This window comes from Microcebus murinus, chromosome 2 (assembly GCF_040939455.1).
Source record: "Microcebus murinus isolate Inina chromosome 2, M.murinus_Inina_mat1.0, whole genome shotgun sequence".
Classification (NCBI taxonomy): domain Eukaryota; kingdom Metazoa; phylum Chordata; class Mammalia; order Primates; family Cheirogaleidae; genus Microcebus; species Microcebus murinus.
This window is the reverse complement of record NC_134105.1, coordinates 5,213,798-5,237,874: the sequence shown is the minus strand read 5'-3', so window position 1 is coordinate 5,237,874 and position 24,077 is coordinate 5,213,798. Positions and strand designations below refer to the sequence as shown.

The following is a 24,077-nucleotide window of genomic DNA, read 5'->3' as shown; positions in this document are numbered from 1 at the left end:
TTTCACCCAATTTCTGGGTAACTTTTTAAGGGCTGCCGGACAGCTAGCTTTCTCTTTCTCCAGGGCCATAAGGGGTCAAACCGCTTCCAGCAAGATGGATCTAGTCTTTTACAGAGTTGGAAGGAAGGATTCAGGAGGAAAGGGAAAGCATTCCTCCGCCCCCGCCACCCCATGACCGCCAACCCCAAGGATGCCAGCCCTCAAGACCCCTCTAGAAAGGAACCACCCACCCCCACGCCGGGTGAATTCATGTTTCGAAGATCAGAAGCAAATTTACCGAGGTTTTCGGTTCCACTGAAAGAATTAAGGGGTCCAAAACTCCTTGCCCCAAACTTGTATATGACCTTGCTTCGGAGACCGTTACATTCGACCCTAAAGACCTCACCACCTTGGACTCCCCTATGTCTGGAACAAAAAGGTATCCTGGGCTGACTCCCCTAGGGACTGGTTTCTCAGGGGCTCCGTCGGGGGATGGGGTGGGGGGTTTACCTTGGACGCACGGCAGACCGGCCCAGTAGTCCTGCAGACGACCCGCAACCCGGACGCCAACGAGAAGAACACCGCAGGCGCACCCTCATTGGTTCCAGTAGGCCGGAAGTGCGTGATCAGACGGAAGTGTTCTTCCTGCGCGGTCCGCCAGGCCGGGTCACTCAGGTAGGCGGGGCCCCTGGTTCCAAACTCTGGGACCGACGGGCGGGCGGAATGCAGAAAGGAGACCCCGAGGGCCTAAGGAGGTTGTCCTGGTTCTGATCAAGGAGGGGAGGAAGGCATTTCGAGGGCGACGAGTTCACAGCTACCTCTGGGGGCAGCTGGGGCCTGGCCGAGCCCTGCCGCCGCGACACCCAAGTGCGGGAGCTTCAAGTTCCCCCGTGGAGGTGGAATTTGCGCCCGCGGCCGGAGCGACTCCTTGACCCAGACCGGATGGTCGTGGTCAGAACGCTGCTCACTTTCAGTCAGGAAAAGGTGTGCTCTCTGTCCTTACCTTTTCTGTGCTTCTGGGTTTGACAGCTTCCCTCAAGGCGTGTCCCGATAAGGGGCTTTCCTCAGTGACACCCTCGGCTTCTCAGGAAAAACTTCAGAAAGGCTGCCCGAGGCGCAGTTGAGGGAGAGAGCGCCACTGCCCATGATGTCTTCCTAGGAAGAGAGGGGTGTGTTTTAGTTGCAGGTTGCGCAACTGAAGTTATCTGGACTGCTTTAGCCTAAGTTCATATAACAAGACTACTTGTTAGTGGTTTCCCTTTTCCTAGCCAAGTCCACCCCTCGGGGGTTTGGACTTTGAGCTTCTTGTAGTCCTGATGAACAATTTCATTTTCTTCTAATTTGTGACACTCCGAACTTGAAGAATTAGAGGTTTATGCTATTTGAGACGAGTCAGTACTGTGCACAATTCAGAGTACTAGAACAGGTGAGAAGGAGTAAGGAAGGACCTTCCACTCCAGATTAAAGTATTTGAGAGCCATGTTTCTAGTTTCCATAAAGTGTACCACCTTTATTGAGTACTAGGTGGTGCCAGTGAGTTAGTCTTTCTGGACTAAATCTCAAATAATGTAGCGCCAGGTTAAGGCATTTATTTATTTTTGGTTTATTTATTTATTTTCTTACCTTTCTTTCCTTTCTTTTTCTTTCTTTCTTCTTTTCTTTTGAACCAGGGTCTTGTTCTGTCATCCAGGCTGCAGTGCAGTGGTGCAATCATAGCTCATTGTAGCCTTGAACTCCTGGGGCCTGCAGTAGCTAGGACTAGAGGCACATGCCACCATGCCCGGCTATTTAAAAAATGTTTTCGTGTGGAGATTGGTGTCTCACCATGTTGCCCCCGCTGGTCTGGAAATCCTGGGCTCAAATGATCCTCCTGCCTCAGCCTCAAGAGTGGCTGGGACTACCACACCCAGCCTAGGGTTAAGGCTTTTTTTTTTTCTTGAAACAGAGTCTCACTCTGTTGCCCTGGCTAGAGTGCCATGGCGTCAGCCTAGGTCACAACAACCTCAAACTCCTGGGCTCAAGCGATCCTGCTGCCTCAGCCTCCCAAGTAGCTGGGGCTACAGGCATGCACCACCATACCCGGCTAATTTTTTTCTATATGTTTTTACTTGGCCAATTAAATTCTTTCTATTTATAGTAGAGACTGGGTCTCACTCTTGCTCAGGCTGGTTTTGAACTCCTGACCTCGAGCAATCTGCCCACCTCGGCCTCCCAGAGTGCTAGGATTATAGGCGTGAGCCACCGCGCCCAGCCTGTAATGATTTCTTTATGTGTAGGAAAATAAAACATGATTTAATAAATTACCCTAGGATTTAAGTTTTGATAAGTGTTTATGCCTATTATTAAACAAAATGTATTTCCTGAAAGGAATATAAATTTAATTTTTGTAAATGTAAAACTTACATGCTATACATGTTAAAGTAAATGGATATAATATCAAAACAGCAAAATCAGTAGCTTTACACCAGCAATAATCAGCTATAGTAATAACAAAAACTGTTTTCCAGATATTAACAAACAATCTAATAATAGCCAATGTTCAAAGCATATGCGAAACAGTACTTTTTAAACTAAAGATCACACAAGAAAGCTTAGGTAAATGGAATAATATATTCCTTGATAGAAAGTTTCAGATTTCAAGGATACAGATTTTCTCTATTTTAGCCTGTAATTTTAATGTAGTACCCGTCAAAATTTAGAATTTTTATTGACAATGGACAAACTGATTCTCAGATTCATTCAGAAGAGAAAGTGCACAAGAATAGCCAAGAGTTTTTTTGGGGAAAGGCAATAATAAAGGCAGTTATCAGTTATCAAAATATACCAGTGATAAAGCTATAATAATTTAAATATCAAGGTGATGGCATAGGAGCGGAAGATTATTGTGAAACAGATGAGTCCAGGAATTTGGTTTACAATAAAGGTGGCATATTGGATCAATAAATAAGACTGACTAGTAAAGGGTGTTGGAAATTAGCTATCCATTTGAAAAGAAAAAAAAGACCCTTCATAGCATAAAGAAAAAATGTTGCAGGTGGCTTTTTTTAGTAGCTAGAAAAAGAAATTTATGAAAGTGTTGAATACAAAGACATATTCTTTTATAAATCTTGAGATGTTTAGAGCCTGCCTTCATGGGACACAAAACAAAGAAGATTTATTTATTGATTTATTTATTTTGAGACAGCATCTCACTCTGTTGCCCTGAGTAGAGTGCCGTGGCATCAGCCTGGCTCACAGCAACTTCAAATTCCTGGGCTCAAGCGATCCTCCTGCCTCAGCCTCCTTAGTAGCTGAGACTCCAGGTATGTGCCACCACGCCTGGCCAATTTTTCTGTTTTTTGTAGAGATGGGGTCTCTCTCTTGCTCAGGCTGGTCTTTTTTTTTTTTTTTTTTTTTTGAGACAGAGTCTCACTCTGTTGCCCAGGCTAGAGTACTATGGCGTCATCCTAGCTCACAGCAACCTCAAACTCCTGGGCTCAAGCAACTCTCCTGCCTCAGCCTCCCAAGTAGCTGGGACTACAGGCATGTGCCACCATGGCTGGCTAATTTTTTCTATATATATTAGTTGACCAATTAATTTCTTTCTATTTATAGTAGAGACGGGGGTCTCGCTTTTGCTCAGGCTGGTTTTGAACTCCTGACCTTGAGCAGTCCGCTCACCTCGACCTCCCAGAGTGCTAGGATTACAGGCATGAGCCACCACGCCCAGCTAAATCAAAGAAGATTTACAGGAAAAGATGGATTTGTCCATTAAAAAGTAATAATTTAGGCCAGGTGTGGTGACTCATGCCTGTAATTGTAGCACTCTTGGGAGGCCGAGGCAGGAGGATTGATTGAGGTCAGGAAATCGAGACCAGCCTGAGCAAGCTCAAGACACCATCTCTACTAAAAATAGAGAAAATTAGCTGGGTGTGGTGGCATATAGTCCCAGCTACTCGGAGGCTGAGGCAGGAGGATCACTTGAGCCCAGGAATTTGAGGATGCTGTGAGCAAGGCTGATGCCATGGCACTCAAGCCCAGGCAACAGAGCATGACTCAAAAAAATAAAAGTTAATTATTTATCATGACAAAAATCACCATAAATAAAATTTAAGTCAGGAGATGAGGTAATATTTGCAACATAATTGCAGAGGCTTCATATCCATGTTATATAAATTAATAAGAGAAAGATAACCCAATAGAAAAATGGGCACATTTCCAAAGAAGAAATTCATATCAAAATATGTTCAGGCTCACAAATCATTAAGTAACTGTATCTAAGAACAACAAAATAATATCAAGATTGTTCTCAGTCCTGGAGTATACTTATAAAAATGAGAAAGAATGCTATAATGAATCTTTTTATAAAGCAAAGTCACATTTGATCTGTTTCTTTACAAATTTGTATTTTCATCATCAAACTTGTTTAAAGATAGACCAATAGTGAAGACTTCTAATTAATGTGTCAAGTCAATTAAGAAGACTGTACCAAGAAACCGCTACTCCAAAAAAAGGAAAAAAAAATTAAAACTGTCAGGCATTTTTGTGCGATGTCATTACTATATGAGTTTAAACTTTCATATCTAAATTGAGATTTTCTTTGTATAACTATCTTTCCCATATTTGTAGCTAAGAAAGAGTATAGCCTATTTTACTTTTTCTTTTTTTTCCCTCACCCTCCGCCGTGGCATCAGCCTAGCTCACAGCAACCTCAAACTCCTGGGCTCAAGCAATCTTCCTGCCTCAGCCTCCCAAGTAGCTGGGACTACAGGCATGCGCCACCATGCCCGGCTAATTTTTTTCTACATATATGAGTTGACCAATTAATTTCTTTCTATTTATAGTAGAGACTGGGTCTTGCTCTTGCTCAGGCTGGTTTTGAACTCCTGACCTCGGGCAATCCGCCCGCCTTGGCCTCCCAAAGTGCTAGGATTAAAGGTGTGAGCCACCGTGCCCGGCCTTATTTTATTTTTTGAGACAGAGTCTCACTCTGTTGCCCGGGCTAGAGTGCTGCGGCGTCAGCCTAGCTCACAGCAACCTCCAACTTCTGGGCTCAAGCGTTCCTGCCTCAGCCTCCCAAGTAGCTGGGACTGCAGGCATACGCCACCATGCCCGGCTAATTTTTTCTATATATTTTTAGTTGGCCAATTAATTTCTTTCTATTTATAGTAGAGATGGGGTCTCGCTCTTGCTCAGCCTGGTTTCAAACTCCCGACCTTGAGCAAGCCACCCACCTCGGCCTCCCAGAGTGCTAGGATTATAGGCGTTAGCCATCACGCCTGGCCCATATAGCTTATTTTAAATTGAACTGGTATGTTGAAGCTCTTCAAATAACCAAAGATAATATACAGTATGTGGGTTTATTGTTCCATGTAGAAATTAAAATGGCTTCCAGAGGAAAGACAGAGACAAGCAAATTAAAACAGAATTTAGAAGAACAGTTGGATAGACTAATGCAGCAATTACAAGATCTGGAGGAATGCAGGTAATAGTATAATTGTATGTTGTTATGCTGTAAAATTTCTGCAGCTAGATTACAAACTCTGTGATGCAGGCCCACGTGTGATTTTGATTTCCCCTGTAGTGTTCTTCACAGTGCTTTGTCTGTTGAAGAAGTAAACTCATTGCAGATTTTGGAGTCATAAAGGCTGGAATGTGAAAGTCTTTCAATTAACTACTAAGTACATGTGAATTTAAGCAAAATACTTAGCCACCTTCAAGTGGAAGTAATAACACCTCCTTGTCATTAGTATTTAAAACAGCCCTGCCTGGTATCGGGCTGCGAAGGTACTACTTGCACTTATGGTGTGTGGTTTCAGCCTTAACTGCACAAAGAACCAAGACTGTTCATGGTAGTTTTTAACAACCTTGCAAGGTTGTTGTAAATATTACAAATGAAGGGGCCAACACAATGGTTGACCCAGAGTAGGTGCTAAATAAGTGGTGGATGTTGTTATTTGTAGTAAATGTTTAATATTATAAATGGCTTTTTTAGTGAATAAAAATAACCTCTTACTCAGTTGGCAAATACTGCCTTGCTGTTTTATTGCAAGGCATATGAATTTTTTCTGCTATTAATGATGATGCTAATAACAATAGCTATTTCTCAAGTACCTGTTATATGCCAAGCACTTTTCATATCTCATTTAATGCTCATACCGACCCTGTCAGATAGGTATTATCACTGTCTACAGCTTTATAGATAAAGAAACTGAGGCTTGGCTATGTCCAGTATAAACTATCCAAGTTTATACCAGTGATGGCTTAAAGGGAAGTTATTATGTGGTTTGTTAAGTGTGCCTCATTTTGGTAAAAGAAAACCTTTTAATTATCAAAGGAACCATATTTCAGGAAAATGCCCATACTACTACTATCTGAACACATCCATTATTAGCGTTTCAATGTTCCCTTCAGCCTTTTTCTAGTGTACAAGTACAAAGATTGCATTTTTCACTTGGAACTCTGCATCTCTATATTATATTGTTCACTCTACTTCAGAGAAGAACTTGATACAGATGAATATGAAGAAACCAAAAAGGAAACTCTGGAGCAACTAAGTGAATTTAATGATTCACTGAAGAAAATTATGTCTGGAAATATGACTTTGGTGGATGAACTAAGTGGAATGCAGCTGGTAAGCTAATTTATTTACATGTCAGTGACAGAATTCAGTTTTTTTCTTTTATAAGCATATTTCAGGGGAGAGGGAGGCATGGGCAATATACGTAACCTTAACATTTGTACCCTCATAATATGCTGAAATTTAAAAAAAAGTATCTTTAAGATAGAAAATATACTCTTTCTGGGTGTGACTTACTAGATGAGTGTCTACTTATGCATAAAACAGCATGTCCTTCTAGATCTTCATTTAGTTATGTATTTGGCTCCAGTGACATACACAAAAATAGCAAATGAAAACTGAACTTATAACAGCATTTGATGAACAATTAAAGACTCACCAGTCAATTATTGCAGTATCTGATTTGTTGGAATGTTTTGGTTAGTTTTTGCCTTCTTGTGTTTCTAGGCTATTCAGGCAGCTATCAGCCAGGCATTTAAAACCCCAGAGGTCATCAGATTGTTTGCAAAGAAACAACCAGGTCAGCTTCGGACAAGGTTAGCAGAGGTAAAGTTTCTTTGAATTGATCCGGCCGCTCTGTGTGTTTCTTTCCCTAGCCCAAGAATTCACTCATTATGATATTTTACAGTTTAAAAATTGGTCAGTTGATTTTAGAACCACAACCCACAATTTTCTGACAAAAGTAATACTTTGAGCAATTTTGGTTGATAATGAGTGTAGAGGTTTAAACAGTGTGTGGCAGTTTAAATTTCCACTGACCACTTCTATGTGGACTCTGCCTTTAATGTTTTACCATCAGATTCTGGAGCCCTAACTTGAAATCTCATGAAGCATTATTAGCAGCATTGTTATGTGTGCAGGTGTAGCCTAGCTCATCTAGGAATTTCAAGCATCTTTATAAACCTGATAGTTCCAGAAGTCTCTTTACAGACTTGAATATAATTAAAAGTTAACAAGTTATTTGCATCTATGGGTAATTCAGTAGTATAGTGATTAAGAGGATGGACTTGGGTCAGACTGGCTGGATTTGAATCCTTTCTCTACTACTGAGGTATGTAACCTTAGGCAAGTTATTTTATTTAACCTCTTTGTGCCTCAGTTCCCTTTCTGTAAGAAGTTGATAATGATAGTCCCTGCCTCCTATGGTTGTTAGAAGGATTAAATGAAGTTAATATGTGTAAACGCACTTAGAATAGCACCAGTGTATAGTACATGCTACTAGTGTTTGGGTGGTAGGGATCTGATACCACTTATCTCATTCAAGCCTGTAGACCTCAGTTCAGTTTGTTTTTTTGTTTTGTTTTGTTTTTTTGTGAAGGCATATCACTTCAGAAGAAATGAGTTCTTAAAAGATAGCTCCTCTCTAAAGGAAGCTATTGACCTACTAACTTTCAATAGAGTTTATAACTGAGACAATGGTTATGATTAGCATTAAAATTTATTAGAACTACATCATAGTACCCAAGTGATGTAACCAGGGCTCGAAAAATAAGACAAAAGTAAAATAAGTGTTAAATATAAATAAAATTATTTAAAAAAAGAACTACATCATAGCATTTCTATCACATTTGATGTTTGCCCTGGATTATTTTTATAGTGCTTTATAATATTAATCAGCTAGAGGATTTTTTAAGGTCGGTCTGATAAGCTGTATTTTATGTACAGAATGTTTTTCACTTAAATATCATATGCCTTACATTCATCCATTTTAGATGGATAGAGATCTGATGGTAGGAAAACTGGAAAGAGACCTGTACACTCAACAGAAAGTGGAGATACTGACAGCTCTCAGGAAACTTGGTGAGAAGGTACTAGTGTTTAATTTAATATATTAAGGCCAGGTACGGTGGCTCACGCCTGTAATCCTAGCACTCTGGGAGGCCGAGGCGGGTGGATTGCTCGAGGTCAGGAGTTCAAAACCAGCCTGAGCAAGAGCAAGACCCCATCTCTACTATAAATAGAAAGAAATTAATTGGCCAAATAATGTATATAGAAAAAAAAATTAGCCTGGCATGGTGGTACATGCCTGTAGTCCCAGCTACTCGGGAGACTGAGGCAGAAGGATTGCTTGAGCCCAGTAGTTTGAGGTTGCTGTGAGCTAGGCTGACGCCACGGCACTCACTATAGCCTGGGCAACAAAGCAAGACTTTGTCTCAAAAAACAAACAAACAAAAAAATAATTTAATATATTAAGTATAAAGAAAGAATGTGAAGTATTTGGTACAGAACTTCTTGATCTGTGGTCTAGTTTGTCATCCTAAGACCTTTTAAACTATGGTTTGTAGAACTGCCTATAACATTTGAACCCACTCAACTGGGCTTTGTTTCATCTTGTTTAGCTGACTGCAGATGATGAGGCCTTCTTGTCAGCAAATGCAGGTGCTATCCTCAGCCAGTTTGAGAAAGTCTCTACAGACCTTGGTGAGTGCCCCCATATTTCTGAAAGGTGGACATATGAGTATATTACTGCTCTAAATTAATGGAGAATGTGGTTGAGAAAACATGATGGCTTTTTCTTGCGTTTAAGAATGAAACCATTAAATGCATTGTATTGGTTTTATTTCCCAATACTTTGTAATTAAAAATAAATTAATGTAGCCTAATGTTTTTAAAATACTTGTCAGTTAGGCCAGGCGTGGTGGCCCACGCCTGTAATCCTAGCTCTCTGCGAGGCCGAGGTGGGTGTCAGAAGTTCAAAACCAGCCTGAGCAAGAGCGAGACCCTGTCTCTACTATAAAAATAGAAAGAAATTAATTGGCCAACTAATATATATATACAAAAAGTTAGCCGGGCATGGTGATGCATGCCTGTAGTCCCAGCTACTTGGGAGGCTGAAGCAGAAGGATTGCTTGAGCCCAGGAGTTTGAGGTTGCTGTGAGCTAGGCTGACGCCACGACACTCACTCTAGCCTGGGCAACAAAGTGAGACTCTGTCTCAAAAAAAAAAAATACTTGTCAGTTAGATGTAACTATAACAGTAAACTAAAATTTTATATATTCTATTTCATATCTAGAGCTGGAATAAGGATTTGTAACCAATAAGTCACCCTGTGTAGCTGGATTGTTTGTGAAGAGGGAAGGAAATTGGGAAGGAATTGGGAAGGTGTAGGGGTTAATGTGTGGACAATGGAGGCTAATTCTGTTTTATTTTTTTATTTTATATTTTTAATTTTTAAAATTTTTTATTTTATTTTATTTATTTATTTTTGAGACAGAGTCTGACTCTGTTGCCCAGGCTAGAGTGTCATGGCATCAGCCTAGCTCACAGCAACCTCAAACTTCTGGGCTTAAGTGAGCCTCCAGCCTCAGCCTCCCAAGTAGCTGGGACTACAGGTGCGCACCACCATGCCAAGCTAATTTTTCTATTTTAGTAGAGATGGGCTCTCACTCTTGCTCAGGCTGGTCTCGAACTCCTCACCTTGAGCGATCTGCCCGCCTCAGCCTCCCAGAGTGCTAGGATTACAGGCGTGAGCCACCGTGCCCTGATTCTGTTTTCTATTTCAATTATCTGTGATAGATTTTTCCCTCTTTTCCTGGAATTGTAAATGCACTTGAAATAACCTTTTTGTTTATTATGTGTCTTTCTTCTTAGGCTCTGGAGACAAAGTCCTTGCTCTGGCAAGTTTTGAGGTTGAAAAAACAAAAAAATAACGTGATGTGGAAGCTTGTAACGTTGATCACATTCTTATTGTGAACGGTTTTTCTTCTGAGGGTTTTCAGTTATTGCAAAGAAATGAGATTCTCAAAATGCATTGATAACCTAAGAAAAGGTGACATAAAGACATACTTGTGGCTTCTATTTATGCTCTTCATCATTGTGCTTTGTACAGGGCTACCTGCTTGAGTGATCCAAGACTGTGGGGATTAAGGGTCTCACTGGACTTCGTTCATTATGATTTGTCTGTTTAAGAGAGAGAACAGAAAATGGACTTTCTCTGTTTTTATTAATGTTCCTTGTGTTTTAGTGCTAGTAGTGAATGAAAAGATGTGAACTGCTTCTAACTTATCCCCACTTGTTGGAGTGAACAATGAAGCAGCATCAATAGACTTCATATGTGCTCATAAAATTTTAGGGTTCAAAGTGATCCTAGAAATTATTTTCATTTTGCAAACAAGGAAACTGAGGTTCAAAAAGAGCAAGTGACTTGCTTAAAGTCACATTAGAGACCTGGGAATAAGACTCTGGTGTCCTGACTCCCAATTTAGTTTCTGTTGAGTTTTATTTCTGTACTTAAAAAAAAAAAATTAACACTATTTGTGCAAGTCAGTGCTTTTGAAAATTCAATGTCCCAAGAAAAAATTGACCCTATACTAAGAGACCATCCCCCAGCTTGTAAGCTCTCTGTATGAATGGGGCCCATTGTATCTCTGAGTTTGGAGCTAGGAACAATGGGAGCCCTGTTGAGAGTCTCCTGAAGTAACTTAGCTTCCTCAGTTGTTTCAGGAGGGAAGCAATAGGAAATGGCAGCTAGAGGCCCTCCCTGTGTGTGACCTCTTGCCAAACTCAGGAGGTGGTAACTGTAAGCTACTATCTACTCTTCAGTTTTTGGAGAAACACAAAATAAGTTATGTGGAAAAGCAAGTTTCTTCCTGAGTGTTTACGTGTCTGTCTGCACGCTCAAATATGTAGATATGTCCGTATTTATGTACATTAGCTATTTCCTAGGCTCTGGCCATTTTATATTCTTTAATGTGTTTCTCAGTATTCTTTTTCTTTGTTCTTTATACACATTAAAAACATTTTTAAAGCTTCTTATATATTGTAAACTCTACTAGGTGCTTTACCAACTGACAAATTAGGGGACCTCAGCTACCTTGATGCCTTGGAACTTTTAATGAGTTATTTTTTATAGTTTAGTTTATGGCTGTCAAAAACTCACTGAGGAAGTGGCTCATGCCTGCAATCCCAGCATTTTGGGCAGCTGAGGCAGGAGGATCGATTGAGGCCAGGTGTTCATGACCAGCCTAGACAACATAGCAAGACCCTGTCTCTCCAAAAAAATAAGAAAAACTAGCCAGGTGTGGTGGTGTGCACCTGTAGTCCCAGCTACTTGGGAGGCTGAGACTAAGGCAGGAGGATCACTTGAGCCCAAGAACGTAAGGTTGCAGTGAGCTATGATCCAGCCACTGCATGCCAGCCGAGGCAACAGAACAAGACCCAGTCTCGAAAAAAAAAAAACAACTTACTGAAATTGTGACAAACCAAGAAAAAAACAAAATACTACTCATGTAAGCTAAGGCTTTATAGTTGATCATCAGTATTTCATTTTTATGTGTTTTGAAAAATGGAGGTGAAGTTTATATGAAATTCACCATTTTAAAGTATACAATTCATTGGCAGTTAGTACATTTACAGTGTTGTGCAACCGTCACTACTATCTAGTTCTAAAACATTTTCATCAACTCCAAAGGAGACCCCATATCTATTAAGCAGTTGCTACCCATTCCCTTCTCTTCCCAGCCTGTTAGCAGCCACTAACCTACTCTCTGTCTCTATGGCTTTACCTATTTTGGATATTTTATATGAATGGAATCATACAATATATGACCTTTTTATGTGTCTGGCTTCTTAGCATAATATTTTCAAGGTTAATCCACATTGTAACATGTTATAAGTACTTCATTCTTTTTTATAGCTGAATAATATTCCATTGCATGGAAACTACATTTCATTTATCCATTTATCTGCTGATGAACATTTGGATTGTTTCCACCTTTTGGCTATCGTGAGTCATACTGCTGTGAGCATTTGTGTACAAATATTTGTTTGAATACTTGTTTTCAATTTGGGGGTATATATCTAGGAATGGAATTACTGTGTTTGTTTCTTTTTTAAGCCATAGTAAGATTCTTCCTCCCCCCCCCACAATAGTAGACCAAGAAAATTAGGAATATTTTGTATTTGAAAGGGAACTATATGAATCTAGAGCCCTTAATTTGGGTTTAACTTAACCTCTATAAATATAAGACCTGCATCAGTGAAATATTTTGTCATTAATCACATTAATGTGTTCATTTTCTAAGTAATGATCCAAATGATCTGAATTTAAAATTAAAAGTGGCCAAATTTGCAGTGCCCAGCAAGACACTGACAGTCAAGGCTATGTGACCTTTGGTAGGTTACTTAATCTTTTTTGAGCCTTATTTTCTTTTTCCATTCAATGGAGACAATAGGACCTACCTCATAGGATTATTGTGCTTTACTCTTTCTTTTTAGTTTTTAATTTAAAGAAAATTTTTGGTAGAGATGGGGTCTAGCTTGTTGCCCAGCCTGGTCTCAAGCTCCTGACCTCAAGCAATCCTACTGCCTCAGCCTCCCAAAGTGCTGGGATGATCGGTATGAGCCACCAAGCCTTGCCCCCTCTCTTTCTTAATACATATAACTAACTCTTCTAAGCAACATATATATTTTATTCCACAAATTTGGTATTCATTCGGAAAAATAATTTGAAAAGTGAGTAAATTCTATGTAATTGTAGTTATTAAATAATTTGTAAACTATGTTTCCTGTTCACATTTTGCTACATTTACTCTTCTAGATTTTTAGATCTCTTCAGAGGTTAGAGGTAGCAATAACAAGTAGGCAGCTAACTTTTCAACATTCTGGGTCAGGCTAATATTTTGGTGAAAAGAATTCCTGCATTTGTCAGAGAACTGGGGCTGAAACAGAAATAAGTTCCAATGAACAAGTGTCCAAATGGGCTGTTTAATGAAATCTAATACTTTAAAACAATTTTGATGTTTTAGTGTTTTGTTTTGTTTTGTTTTGGTCCTATGAGTGGTAAGTTGGGTATTTTAGGTGGGTGGTGAAGGAAAAAATCAAGAGATGATAGAATGAGAAAGTGTTCCCAGGAAAGAGTTGGAGTTGGGACAAATGGATTGTTAACTTTGCTTGTCAGACCTTTTATTGAAGACATTCAGCCAAGGAATGGTCATCTTTAGAAAAATAAAAGACTGTGCAACTCCACCATTGAAATGGTGTCTTATTATGGTGAATGATGGATAATTTGAAATTATTACAGAAAAAATAAAGCCAGACCATTTTGCCTACAGCCTTTCAACTACCTTCCTGTCCATGTTTTTCTTTCTTCTTCTATTCATTGCAAATACCAAAGAATGCTTTCCTTTGCCTCTCAAATTATTTTCCAGCATTAGAATGTAAATTAAACTGTCATCATTCCCACAGACCCCCAGAAACAAGTTGCAAGATATAATTGCTCCCATTCCATTTGGCCCCGGAATTAAAACAATTCTGGAAACTGGAGAAACTATTATTTAATATTTCATCAAGTTGCAAAAAGCAGGTTAAAAATATGGCTCTTGTAGATATTTCCCTAGAATATGGCCTTTTGACATTCCTAATTCACCTTTTTGAAATCACTCCCAGCTCACACTAATAGCAAACTGGAGTGACTTGCATTGCTGAAAGGGCCTCAAACACAAGGGGTCAGCAATGTTCTCAAGAGTTCACAATGGAAAATCAATGCTGTTCCAGAGGTTCAGCAAAGGTGAGAGGTTTGAGGCTGTCAGCTGGAAGCTTCCTAATGCTTGTTTTCCTATGAGACTATCACATTGCTTATAGCCTCAGAAAGTTGATGACAATTAAAAATAGCTAAAACAGGCCGGGCGCTGTGGCTCACGCCTGTAATCCTAGCTCTTGGGAGGCCGAGGCGGGCGGATTGCTCAAGGTCAGGAGTTCAAAACCAGCCTGAGCAAGAGTGAGACCCCGTCTCTACTATAAATAGAAAGAAATTAATTGGCCAACTGATATATATATAAAAAATTAGCCGGGCATGGTGGCGCATGCCTGTAGTCCCAGCTACTCGGGAGGCTGAGGCAGAAGGATCACTCAAGCCCAGGAGTTTGAGGTTGCTGTGAGCTAGGCTGACGCCACGGCACTCACTCTAGCCTGGACAACAAAGCGAGACTCTGTCTCAAAAAAAAAAAAAAAAAAATAGCTAAAACAAGCAAAAAAGTTATTTTCTATAAAAGAGATCAAGAAGAGCCACCAATTTGGTGGGGTTTTTGTTTTTTCAAGTGAAGATAATGCTGGTAAGGGTTATTTATAAGATTATGCATTAGCCACAGATCTTCTGCCCCAACTTCTGGCAGCTGTGAACTTTTGAAGCCTTTACACACACACACACACACACACACACACACACACACACTGCTGAAGCTGTGTTACAGTCATAATTTCAATAAATGCTTGAAGTATTTGTTATCCTAATTGTCTATTTACTGTAAAATGTCTTAGCAGGTCAGGTACTATTTTTTGTCACTGTGAAATTATCGTATTACATAAGACTATTCTTTAAGAGGAGTTTTGGGTTGTTTTTTTTTTCCCTCGGGGAAAAAAACTGAAATTTGCTCCTTTGGGCCTGCTGTTATTCCTCCAATATTCATTAGCAAGGCCAAACTGAAAACTGAGGCAGTTACCCTCAGTGATAATCAGAGACAGGTAGTTTAGGTAAAAGTAAATATTTGGCCTGGATTAGATTGTAACTGATTGCAGTAACTATGGTTTGACCATGGTCAAAGAAAATGTGGTGCCTTTACTGTTTCACCTTTAAAGAAATTATTTTGTTAGCATTTCAAATTTTACATCAAGTTTATTCTAGGTCTTGGCAAATTATACCTTAGATTTGTTTTATAAAGCTCAGAGCTTATACTTGTTTGTTTATTCTGTTTCACATTTACTCAGTAAAAGAGCATTTCTACTTTTGGAGCAAACATGGCAAACTCTCAGTCCCTTAGCCTCAGCCTTTGACTTTTCTTTTCATGCCGTTTTCCAGAAGTGCGAGTAGTTTATTCCCCTGCCAGAAAATACCATGAGTAAGACTCCATATAAAGAAGTACATATAGACATACCTAAATCTGCTTTCCATTCTTAGCAGGAAAATGTGGACTGTGTCCTTCCTTTGCGAGCATGTGTTCATTCCCTGTAGGCCTCTCTTTGGGGAATGTGCATCGGTGGCACCCTCTGCTCACTCCCTGTAGGCCTCTCTTTGGGGAATGTGCATCGGTGGCACCCTCTGCTCCAGGGAGGAGTTCCTGACCACCCATGGTGCTACTTGTGCCAGAGTGAGAGGTTAATTGTGCCAGGTCAATTTTGTTAAAATCAAAGTATTGGACAAATTGTGTACACTAGCCCCTTTCGGTTTGAAAAACTCAGAATATGCATCTTTCTGATTGGGATTAGGTATTGAAGAAAAGAAAACCATGTTTTGGAAAAATTTTACAGTAATTACTGTGTAGAAGTGAGGGAAGTTTCTATCTGCTACCTCCACTGATGGTGATGTCATTTAATTTTTCATGAGAAATATACTTAGTGCTGATACATGCCAGACACATTACTGGCCTCTTTTTTGTTAACTTTTCTAAAAGAGTCCTTTTTTTCTTTTTTCCAAATAAGACTCTTAAGAGTTGATACCATTAATACGGCTGCATTACTGTAGAGGTTTATTTTACAGTGGTAACATTGTGTTTTAAATAGACCTAACAATGAAGAAAAAAAAATCTATGACTATCATAGTTAGCTGGATCTTGCAAACTTCTAATGTATATTATATTCTTTATTATAAAGAATGTTACACTTGGAAATCATCCTAATCTATACAATTTGATCTAAATGATCTCTTTCATCTATAATAATTTTTACCTCATCTTTAATCAATCTGATAAAATACATATCTCACTAAGATGCATTATTAAGCTGTTTTGGAGACTATTAAGTGGAAAGAAAGTTGGAATACTCCATTTTTAATCTGAATTCCACCATTTTTTTTTTTTTTTTTTTAAAGAGAATGTGTTTTGATCTTTCTTCTGGGCTGGAACTCCTGGTCTCAAGCAATTCTCTCACCTTGGCCTTCCCAAGTGCTGGGATTACAGGTGTGAGCCACTGGGCCTGGCGAGAGCCACTTTTTCATACTTAATTTTTGTCCCACTTTATCAAGTGGCCTTCCATGTATTCATGTAGATATTTTGTGAAGAATGATTATTAAATGTATAGTTTGCTTTGAAATTGCAGTGTAAAGAACTGTATAAGAGCAAAATAATACTACTTTCATAAAATATTTAAAATCTTAATATATGCATTCTAAAAATGCTATACTTGGGAGGCTGAGGCAGGAGGATCACTTGAGCCCAGGAGTTTTGAGTCCAGCCTGGCCAACATAGCTAGACTCTGTCTCTAAAAAAAAATAAACTATAATAAAATGGAAGCAATGTGTTTGGTTTGCATAAGGGACGCCTGTGTGTTTGCAGTCTAGCTATTTGAAATAATGGGAAATGCAGATCTGCAGATCATAAAATTAACTGGTAGTATCTAATGTGGGAAAAAGACTACAATTCTGTTTGTTACTCATGTCTTTTCCTTCCCTGAAGGTGAGGTAAATTACTTTTTCTCTTATATTTCCCTCTGCTGATAAAAGTCATGCTAAAGAAATCTTCTAATAGCCCAGGACGTCCTGATGAAAGAATGTTATTGGGCTGGAAATTTGTGTGTTAATACTATAGCCTGTCTCAGCAGGGTGTCATTAGCAGCAGAAATGGAAGGTGAATTAAAACTAGTCCCTTTATCTTTTCCAGACACTGGAGCCCCTTTAGCACGCTGCTCCTATGTGTTTCCTATTCTGAAAAGAAATTAAATGGAAATTGTCTGTTCAAAGTTGTTTTAAAAAGTCCCAAGTGTCACCTGTATGCTTGTTTGAGGACTCCCTCTCCCTGCATCCTCCTTTTTGTGAGCCTGTGTTCTTTTTCCTAAGATTTTCTGCTGGTTAGTGAAATAAGTACCCCTTCCTATTCTGTCCATACTTAGACACCAATTAATTTAGATGAGCAGAAATACTCCCATGCTGAGCACTGTGCTAGGGGCATGGAAGAAGCTGACACTACTTCATGATGCAAGCTATGTAAGTGCCTTTTTATCTCCCAGGAGAGGCCCTCAATAGGTTTGTTCTACACTCTGGAGTCTGTAGCTATTTCAGACTACTCATTAAAGTCAACCTAAGATACTGCTAACTTTGGATTCTTTAAGTGATTTGCCTCCACTTGAATTAAGCTAAAAATAGTTCACTTTCACTCCCCAGGGCTGCCCCTAAGTTATAGGAACTTCCCCCTCAGCCTCACGCCCAAGAAAAATATTGATGTCCCCAGCAAGACTAGCTTCCTATTAAAAACCTAGGACTATTGTGAATACATGCCAAACTGCAAGAGTGGAGCAAGGGATGAACCCAAGTTAAAGCCAAGTATAAGAACATGAGATGAGAAATAGGACCTTTAAAAAAAGCAGAGATTTTTCTTCTCAAATAAGAAATTATGTCTAAAAATTAATGAGAGTACATAGCACTATGCCAGACCTATTTATTGTCAACTGAGTACCTCTGCCTCTCTCTCCTTTCCATTCGTAGAATTGGTAGCCTTGGAGTAACTGGCAGAAGAGTGAGCATTTCTGGGCAAGGTAGAGCCAGCCCTGACAGAAATTCATCTCATCTTTACATAAAAGTGCAAAAAGGGAACAATTTGTTTCTGATAACTTTGGTAACATCATTTGTTGTTACAGCAAGTGCTTTGGGCCACCTAGAAATCATACACATACTGCAACCATAGCCTGAATGAAAAAGCTGGGCTCAAGGATTCTAAACTGAAAAAAAAAAAAAAAAGGATCCTAAACTGTTCTTTAAATGACCAAATCTGATAATATACCAATTTTATACCATATATGTTACAAGCTTTGGCAAAATTGAAGCAGGTTGTTTAGGGCTAAAGCCAAATGGCTTAGGATAGACTCTTACCATTTCTTGATTTTCATCAGAATGGAAAAACGCCTTGATCATAGCTGCTTTGATATATTGAAAATATGTATTCACACTTCCTCCACTGGGGTGGAATGTGCTCCCTTGCCGTACTGTTTTGGACTTGGCCATGAAAACAATTTAGCCATTGCTGTTCAATGTGCTTCTACAGTTTGGCTTAGTGCTCTTGTTCTTCTACCACTCATTATTAAGAGGAATAGGCTCTGGCTAGCCTCTGGTCCAAGGAAAAAGAGGAGGAGATGTGTAACAGACTTAATCCCAATCTGCAGCTAAACCCTGCTGAGCCCAGCCCAACCCAGCAGAATCATAGCCAACCCACAGCCCAAAGCCAGGCAATTTGCAGGTCCCTGAGCAAAAAAACATAGCCACTAAGGTTTTCTTTCTTTCTTTCTTTCTTTCTTTCTTTCTTTCTTTCTTTCTTTCTTTCTTTCTTTCTTTCTTTCTTTCCTTCCTTCCTTCCTTCCTTCCTTCCTTCCTTCCTTCCTTCCTTCCTTCCTTCCTTCCTTCCTTTCTTTCCTTCCTTTCCTTCCTTCCTTTCCTTCCTTTCCTTCCTTCCTTCCTTCCTTCCTTCCTTCCTTCCTTCCTTCCTTCCTTCCTTCCTTCCTTCCTTCCTTCCTTCTTTCCTTCCTTCTTTCCTTCCTTCTTTCTTTCTTTTCTTTTTTTTGACAGAGTCTTGCTTTGTTGCCCAGGCTAGAGTGAGTGCCTTGGTGTCAGCCTTGCTCACAGCAACCTCAAACTCCTGGGCTCAAGCGATCCTACTGCCTCAACTTTCTGAGTAGCTGGGACTACAGGCATGCACCACCATGCCCAGCTAATTTTTTCTATATATATTAGTTGGCCAATTAATTTCTTTCTATTTATAGTAGAGACAGGGTGTCACTCTTGCTCAGGCTGGTTTCGAACTCCTGACCTTGAGCAATCCACCCGCCTCAGCCTCGCAGAGTGCTAGGATTACAAATGTGAGCCACCACAGCCACCACTAAGTTTTGAAGTGGTCTGTTATATAGCATTGTTGCAACAATGGCTGGCTAATATACTGCTCTTGTTCCATTTTAGTCCATTTTTATGCTATAGCTGTGTCATCTACTTAAATACAAATCTGATGATGTCACGTTCTTGTTTAAACCCTTCAATATTTCTCACTACTCTTAGAATAAAGAGCAAATCTTTAGCATGACCTATAAAGTCCTGTATGGTCTGGGCCTGGCATCCTTCCCCATCACTCTGAACTCCAGCCCCTCAGCCTTCTGTCTCAGCTGTTTGATCTCACCATGCTCTCTTCCTCCTCATGACCTTTTAATGGGCTGGTCCCACTGTCTGCTTTGCTCTTCTCCCCACTCTTTACTTAGTTAACTCCAATTTATACTTCAAGTGTAAGCTTAAGGCCAGGCGCGGTGGCTCACGCCTATAATCCCAGCACTCTGGGAGGCCGAGGTGGGAGGATAACTCAAGGTCAGGAGTTCAAAACCAGCCTGAGCAAGAGCAAGACCCCCGTCTCTACTATAAATAGAAAGAAATTAATTGGCCAACTAATATATATAGAAAAAAAAATCAGCCGGGCATGGTGGTACATGCCTGTAGCCCCAGCTACTCGGGAGGCTGAGGCAGGAGGATCACTTTAGCCCAGGAGTTTGAGGTTGCTGTGAGCTAGGCTGATGCCATGGCACTCACTCTAGCCTGGGCAACAGAGTGAGACTCTGTCTCAAAAAAAAAAAAAAAAAGTGTAAGCTTAAATGTTACTTTCCTAAGGAAGCTCTCCTGGACCTTAACATAAGGTTAGATTCCCAGTTATATGGTCTCACAGCCTCTTGTATGTCAGCTTTTACCACTTAACTACAGTTGCAATGAGTTATTCAATCATATAAGTCATTGATGTCTGTCTTTCCCACTGTAAGGCCAAGGACAATAGGGTGTGATTTGGGGCTCTATCCCCTGCCTAGTACAGGCCCATGCACCTGAGAAGCACTCAGTAAATATTCATTGAATGAGTGATTGACTGGATGTGCTTGAATAAAAGCCAGATGAAGATATGAATCCATGTATTGAAATGTCCCATAAGAATTTAGTGTAAGGTAGTGTGAATATTGGAACAAAGTCAAAAAAAGACAACCACAAAGGAAACACAGTCTCTTATTAGTCACAGGGCCAGGTTAGTTGTGGTAATAATGAGAGTTAGATTTCTAAATATTACTGAATTAGAAATGAAAACGATGATAATAAGAGGAAATGTATTATATTAGCTGCAGGGAGGTTGGCAATGTTGAAAGGTTGGACTGTGACAGAGATACCAAAGGGTTTCAAACAAGTTCTAGAATTTGGAAATAAAATAAAAACTATGCCTTTCTTTTACAGTAGTGTCACAGCTTATCTAATAGGAAGAAACTATTCTAGGTATCATGATATCTACAGAGAAAAAGTAAAACCTACCAGGAGTGACATGAGGTTTGAGATTTGAAGTGAAAATCTCAGGAAGGTTTCACCTTCTTTCTTTGATATGTGATCACAGAAGGGAGCCTGTGGAAGCAATCCTGCAGTTCTATTTCCTCAGCAATGTATACTAATATAACCTGAGCTGTCTTTTTTTTAGGGGAAAAAAGTGGCAGAGAATTTTTAAAAATTATTTTGCTATTAAGTATCTTTGTCTATTTCCCTTGGCTCTATAGCTTGTGCTAATTAAAATGATTTCAACAGAGGATCCTAGAGTGTAGCTTCCTTTTCTGTTCTTTATTTTTTTTTCTGCCTGTATTGGCTCTCATGTTCTTTGCTTAAATAATTAATAATCATTACTATCTGTTCTGCAGCATGTGGGAGAAGAGTGAGTAATCTGGGATCCCAGGACATTTGCACCATGCCTGTCCCCTTTGCATAAGCTTTCATGTGAGGCTCTTCATTAGCTGGCACCAGGGTGTAGATTTGCCTCCCTCAGCCTTTAGTGTTGATTAACCATGAGAAAGAGCCCCCTCTGATTCACCAGCTAGGGGCAAATACTGCTGGCGGGAAGTCATTTCCCAGAAGAACAGTAATAGAGAAAGTGAGGTAAGGGGTTTGGAAGAAAACAAAACTGCAAAATTCGCTTAGATTGAGCAATCTCTGCTGGACCAAATGCAAAACCTAAGTTTCTGTCGCATTACGGCAAAGTTAGACCTCAGTCTTATGAATAGCAAAGGATTTCAGAAAAACCCTAGATAAACATATGAATCTGAAACAGGAGAGTTACAGTCTCAGGGTGGTTTGAAAATTGCTACTATCTTACAGTGGTGAAGGTTAGGAGCAAAGTTCAGATATTTAATCATATCAGACTCTGATATTTGTTTATGCCAAACTATCAGACAATCTGTACTCAGTAGGGTGAGGAAGGAATTGCTTGTCAGGAATGGTCTTTTCAATCTCACCTGAATACACCAATATCCTTGCAACATCTACAGGTATGAAATGCAATGATATGTGCTTGGGGGTAGTGGGGAAGACAGCTATATTTATCATTTATTCTGAGAGATTAAAGCCTGTTTGCTTTTAGGGATGTTCATTTTTTTTCCCCTGTCTTTAATTGGACAATAACCAGCAGAAAAAAGTGTGATAAACAGACTGCTATGCTTAAAAGCTAATAGCCTGAGTATTTGGATTCAAATTAAGGTTTAAGTTGCTTTGTCCTTACTAGGTGATTACAATGTTTCAGGCTGCACAGACAGAATACAAGACATGTTGGTCCATCAAACCACTCAGCCAAAGCACTGAATAATTATTTCTTTATACTGTTCCCAAGCACATAAAAGCAGGATTCTGTGATGTCGGGAGGATCTACTCATCAAATGCTGCAGAGACCAACACTCTGGGGGCAAGCTGGCAGAGAGCCAGATGTTCACAGCTGCACATACCCCACTCATGACACAAAATATATATTTTCACTGATCTACAAAATGCTTTCATCATTATGTTTAATAATTCCTTATTATCTCCAACGTAAAATTAGATGACAAGTATTGCCAAGGCACAACATAGGAAGATAGCACGTGACCCTGGTACTCTTTGTTTGCTGCACACTTGGCCTCCTTGTCACCGTCTGTCCTCAGAGAAGTTAGAGCTGTACCAAATGGAAACAGGAGACAAACAGGGACGGCAGCAAAAGATCCTTTTTCTTCACTTTCTATATACTGGAAATTATTGATTCACCCATTCTTATCTTGCATCTGCCCAACTCAAAAGCAGGAAGGACTTCTTATGGAGTGAAATTTGAGGACCACGATTGCCATAAGGCCCTAACTGCTTTTTTTTATTTTTTTATTTTTTATTTTGGCATATTATGGGGGTACAGATTTTAAGGTTTCAATAAATGCCCATTTCCCCCCTCCCCCCAAAAGTCTGAGTCTCCATCATGACCATCCCCCAGATGGTGCACATCTCACTCATTATGTATGTATATACCCGCCCCCCTCCCCCCTCCCACCTGTCCAATACCCTTTTACTGCAGTACCTATGTGTCCACTTAGGTGCTACTCAGTTAATACCAGTTTGCTGGAGAATATATCTGGTGCTTGTTTTTCCATTCTTGGGATACTTCACTTCCTAACTGCTTTTAAATAGCTCTCTTTCTCTGCAGCCACCTATGTCTCCACTGTTGCTTCATACTTGGCCTGAAAATTTTATTGTTATAGTTATCCTTTTGGTACAAAAAACATAGTGTTTTTTTTTCTCTAGAAAGCGACTATTTAAAGATATACATATATGTTCTGGGACCACATGGAGGCCCTCCCCAAAGCTGAAAGGAAAAAATATAGAAACATAAATTTAGTGAGAGAAGAGTAAGGAGGAAAGGGTTGGTAGCCGTGGAGTTGGGGTCAGGAGTTGGGGGGTAGGAGTGGCTGGCCAATGGAAGGGAAAGTCCTGGGTGGAATATATACACATTCATTTTTTTATGCAGTAATATTTGTTGAGCCAGGTACTATGCTAGGTGGGAGTGGGCCACAGTGACATGGTCCTTATACTCCTGGAGTTTATGGCCATGCTGTGGGACTGGAGCTAGCATAGGTTGAGAAAAGTCTCCTTGAAGAAGACCTTCCCTCTCTCCCTCCAAATCTTGGTGCTTCAGTCCAGTCACATTGCCTCATTCTCTCAGGACTTTCCATGTGGTGGGTGGACAATAATGCTAATGTTCTTGAGCTCACACTCTTATAGTTCTTGATCCAATGGGAAAGAGAAAGCTTCCCTTCATTTCCAATTCAGGAAATTTCAGGGGAACACTCCTATTGGCTCAGCTTAGGTCACATCCTACTTCCCTTCATTTCCAATTCAGGAAATTTCAGGGGAACACTTCTATTGGCTCAACTTAGGTCACATCCTACTATCTTAGCCAATAGTCAAGAGACTGCAGCATTTGCATTGGTCTAGTTTGGGTCACATGTCCCCCTGGGTTTTTTTTGTTTTTTGTGGAGGGGCAGTGCCATAGAATACTGTAATTGGTAGCCTCACTGGCACCTGGGGTCTGGGGGAGGTGGGAAGGAGCAGTTCTCTAAGTGAGAGAGATGGTACTGGGCTGTCAGAACTAATAGATGTTCCCTACCTCCTCAGCCTTCCATGTCTCATTCTAGGACTGTACAGATGTGTGGAGTTGGAGTTAATCCTGAAGTAATACTTCTATCTAGAAAGGCAGAATTTTCTAACTCTGAGCAGATGGGAAGGACTAGCTGTATTGATGAATGTATTATAATTTTGAACTATAAAAATATA

At 40.0% G+C, this 24,077-nt stretch overlaps 2 protein-coding genes across 5 annotated transcripts in view; one reads left to right on the top strand and one right to left on the bottom strand.

Annotated features, from left to right (window-relative positions):
• NMNAT1 (nicotinamide nucleotide adenylyltransferase 1) overlaps window positions 1-602 on the bottom strand; it is a 28,966-nt gene extending 28,364 nt beyond the window's left edge. Inside the window, exon 1 of the mRNA XM_075993892.1 lies at window positions 490-602. The gene's annotated coding sequence lies outside the window, so the exon portion shown is untranslated. The remainder of the gene's footprint in view (window positions 1-489) is intronic.
• LZIC (leucine zipper and CTNNBIP1 domain containing) lies at window positions 598-13,601 on the top strand. 4 transcript variants are annotated; one of them, XM_075993893.1, is made up of 8 exons: window positions 601-654; window positions 3,164-3,281; window positions 5,335-5,443; window positions 6,457-6,592; window positions 6,986-7,084; window positions 8,251-8,346; window positions 8,878-8,959; window positions 10,130-13,601. In XM_075993893.1, exons 3-8 carry the CDS (start codon window positions 5,343-5,345, stop codon window positions 10,186-10,188), a joined length of 573 nt encoding a protein of 190 aa, XP_075850008.1. In that variant the 5' UTR covers window positions 601-654; window positions 3,164-3,281; window positions 5,335-5,342; the 3' UTR covers window positions 10,189-13,601. The 4 variants fall into 4 exon arrangements, with proteins under 4 accessions (XP_012646886.3, XP_075850008.1, XP_075850009.1 ...); XM_075993894.1 differs by lacking the exon at window positions 601-654 and adding an exon at window positions 661-963; XM_012791432.3 differs by lacking the exon at window positions 3,164-3,281 and having other exon boundaries at window positions 598-654.
• The last annotated feature ends 10,476 nt before the right edge of the window (window positions 13,602-24,077 follow it).

What these genes read in the sequence shown, in the direction of transcription:
- LZIC (XM_012791432.3), top strand. Translation starts at nt 5,343, where the DNA reads ATGGCTTCCAGAGGAAAGACAGAGACAAGCAAATTAAAACAGAATTTA. An exon ending in CAAGATCTGGAGGAATGCAG is followed by an intron (nt 5,444 to 6,456) that starts GTAATAGTATAA and finishes ACTCTACTTCAG; the next exon opens with AGAAGAACTTGATACAGATG. An exon ending in AACTAAGTGGAATGCAGCTG is followed by an intron (nt 6,593 to 6,985) that starts GTAAGCTAATTT and finishes TTGTGTTTCTAG; the next exon opens with GCTATTCAGGCAGCTATCAG.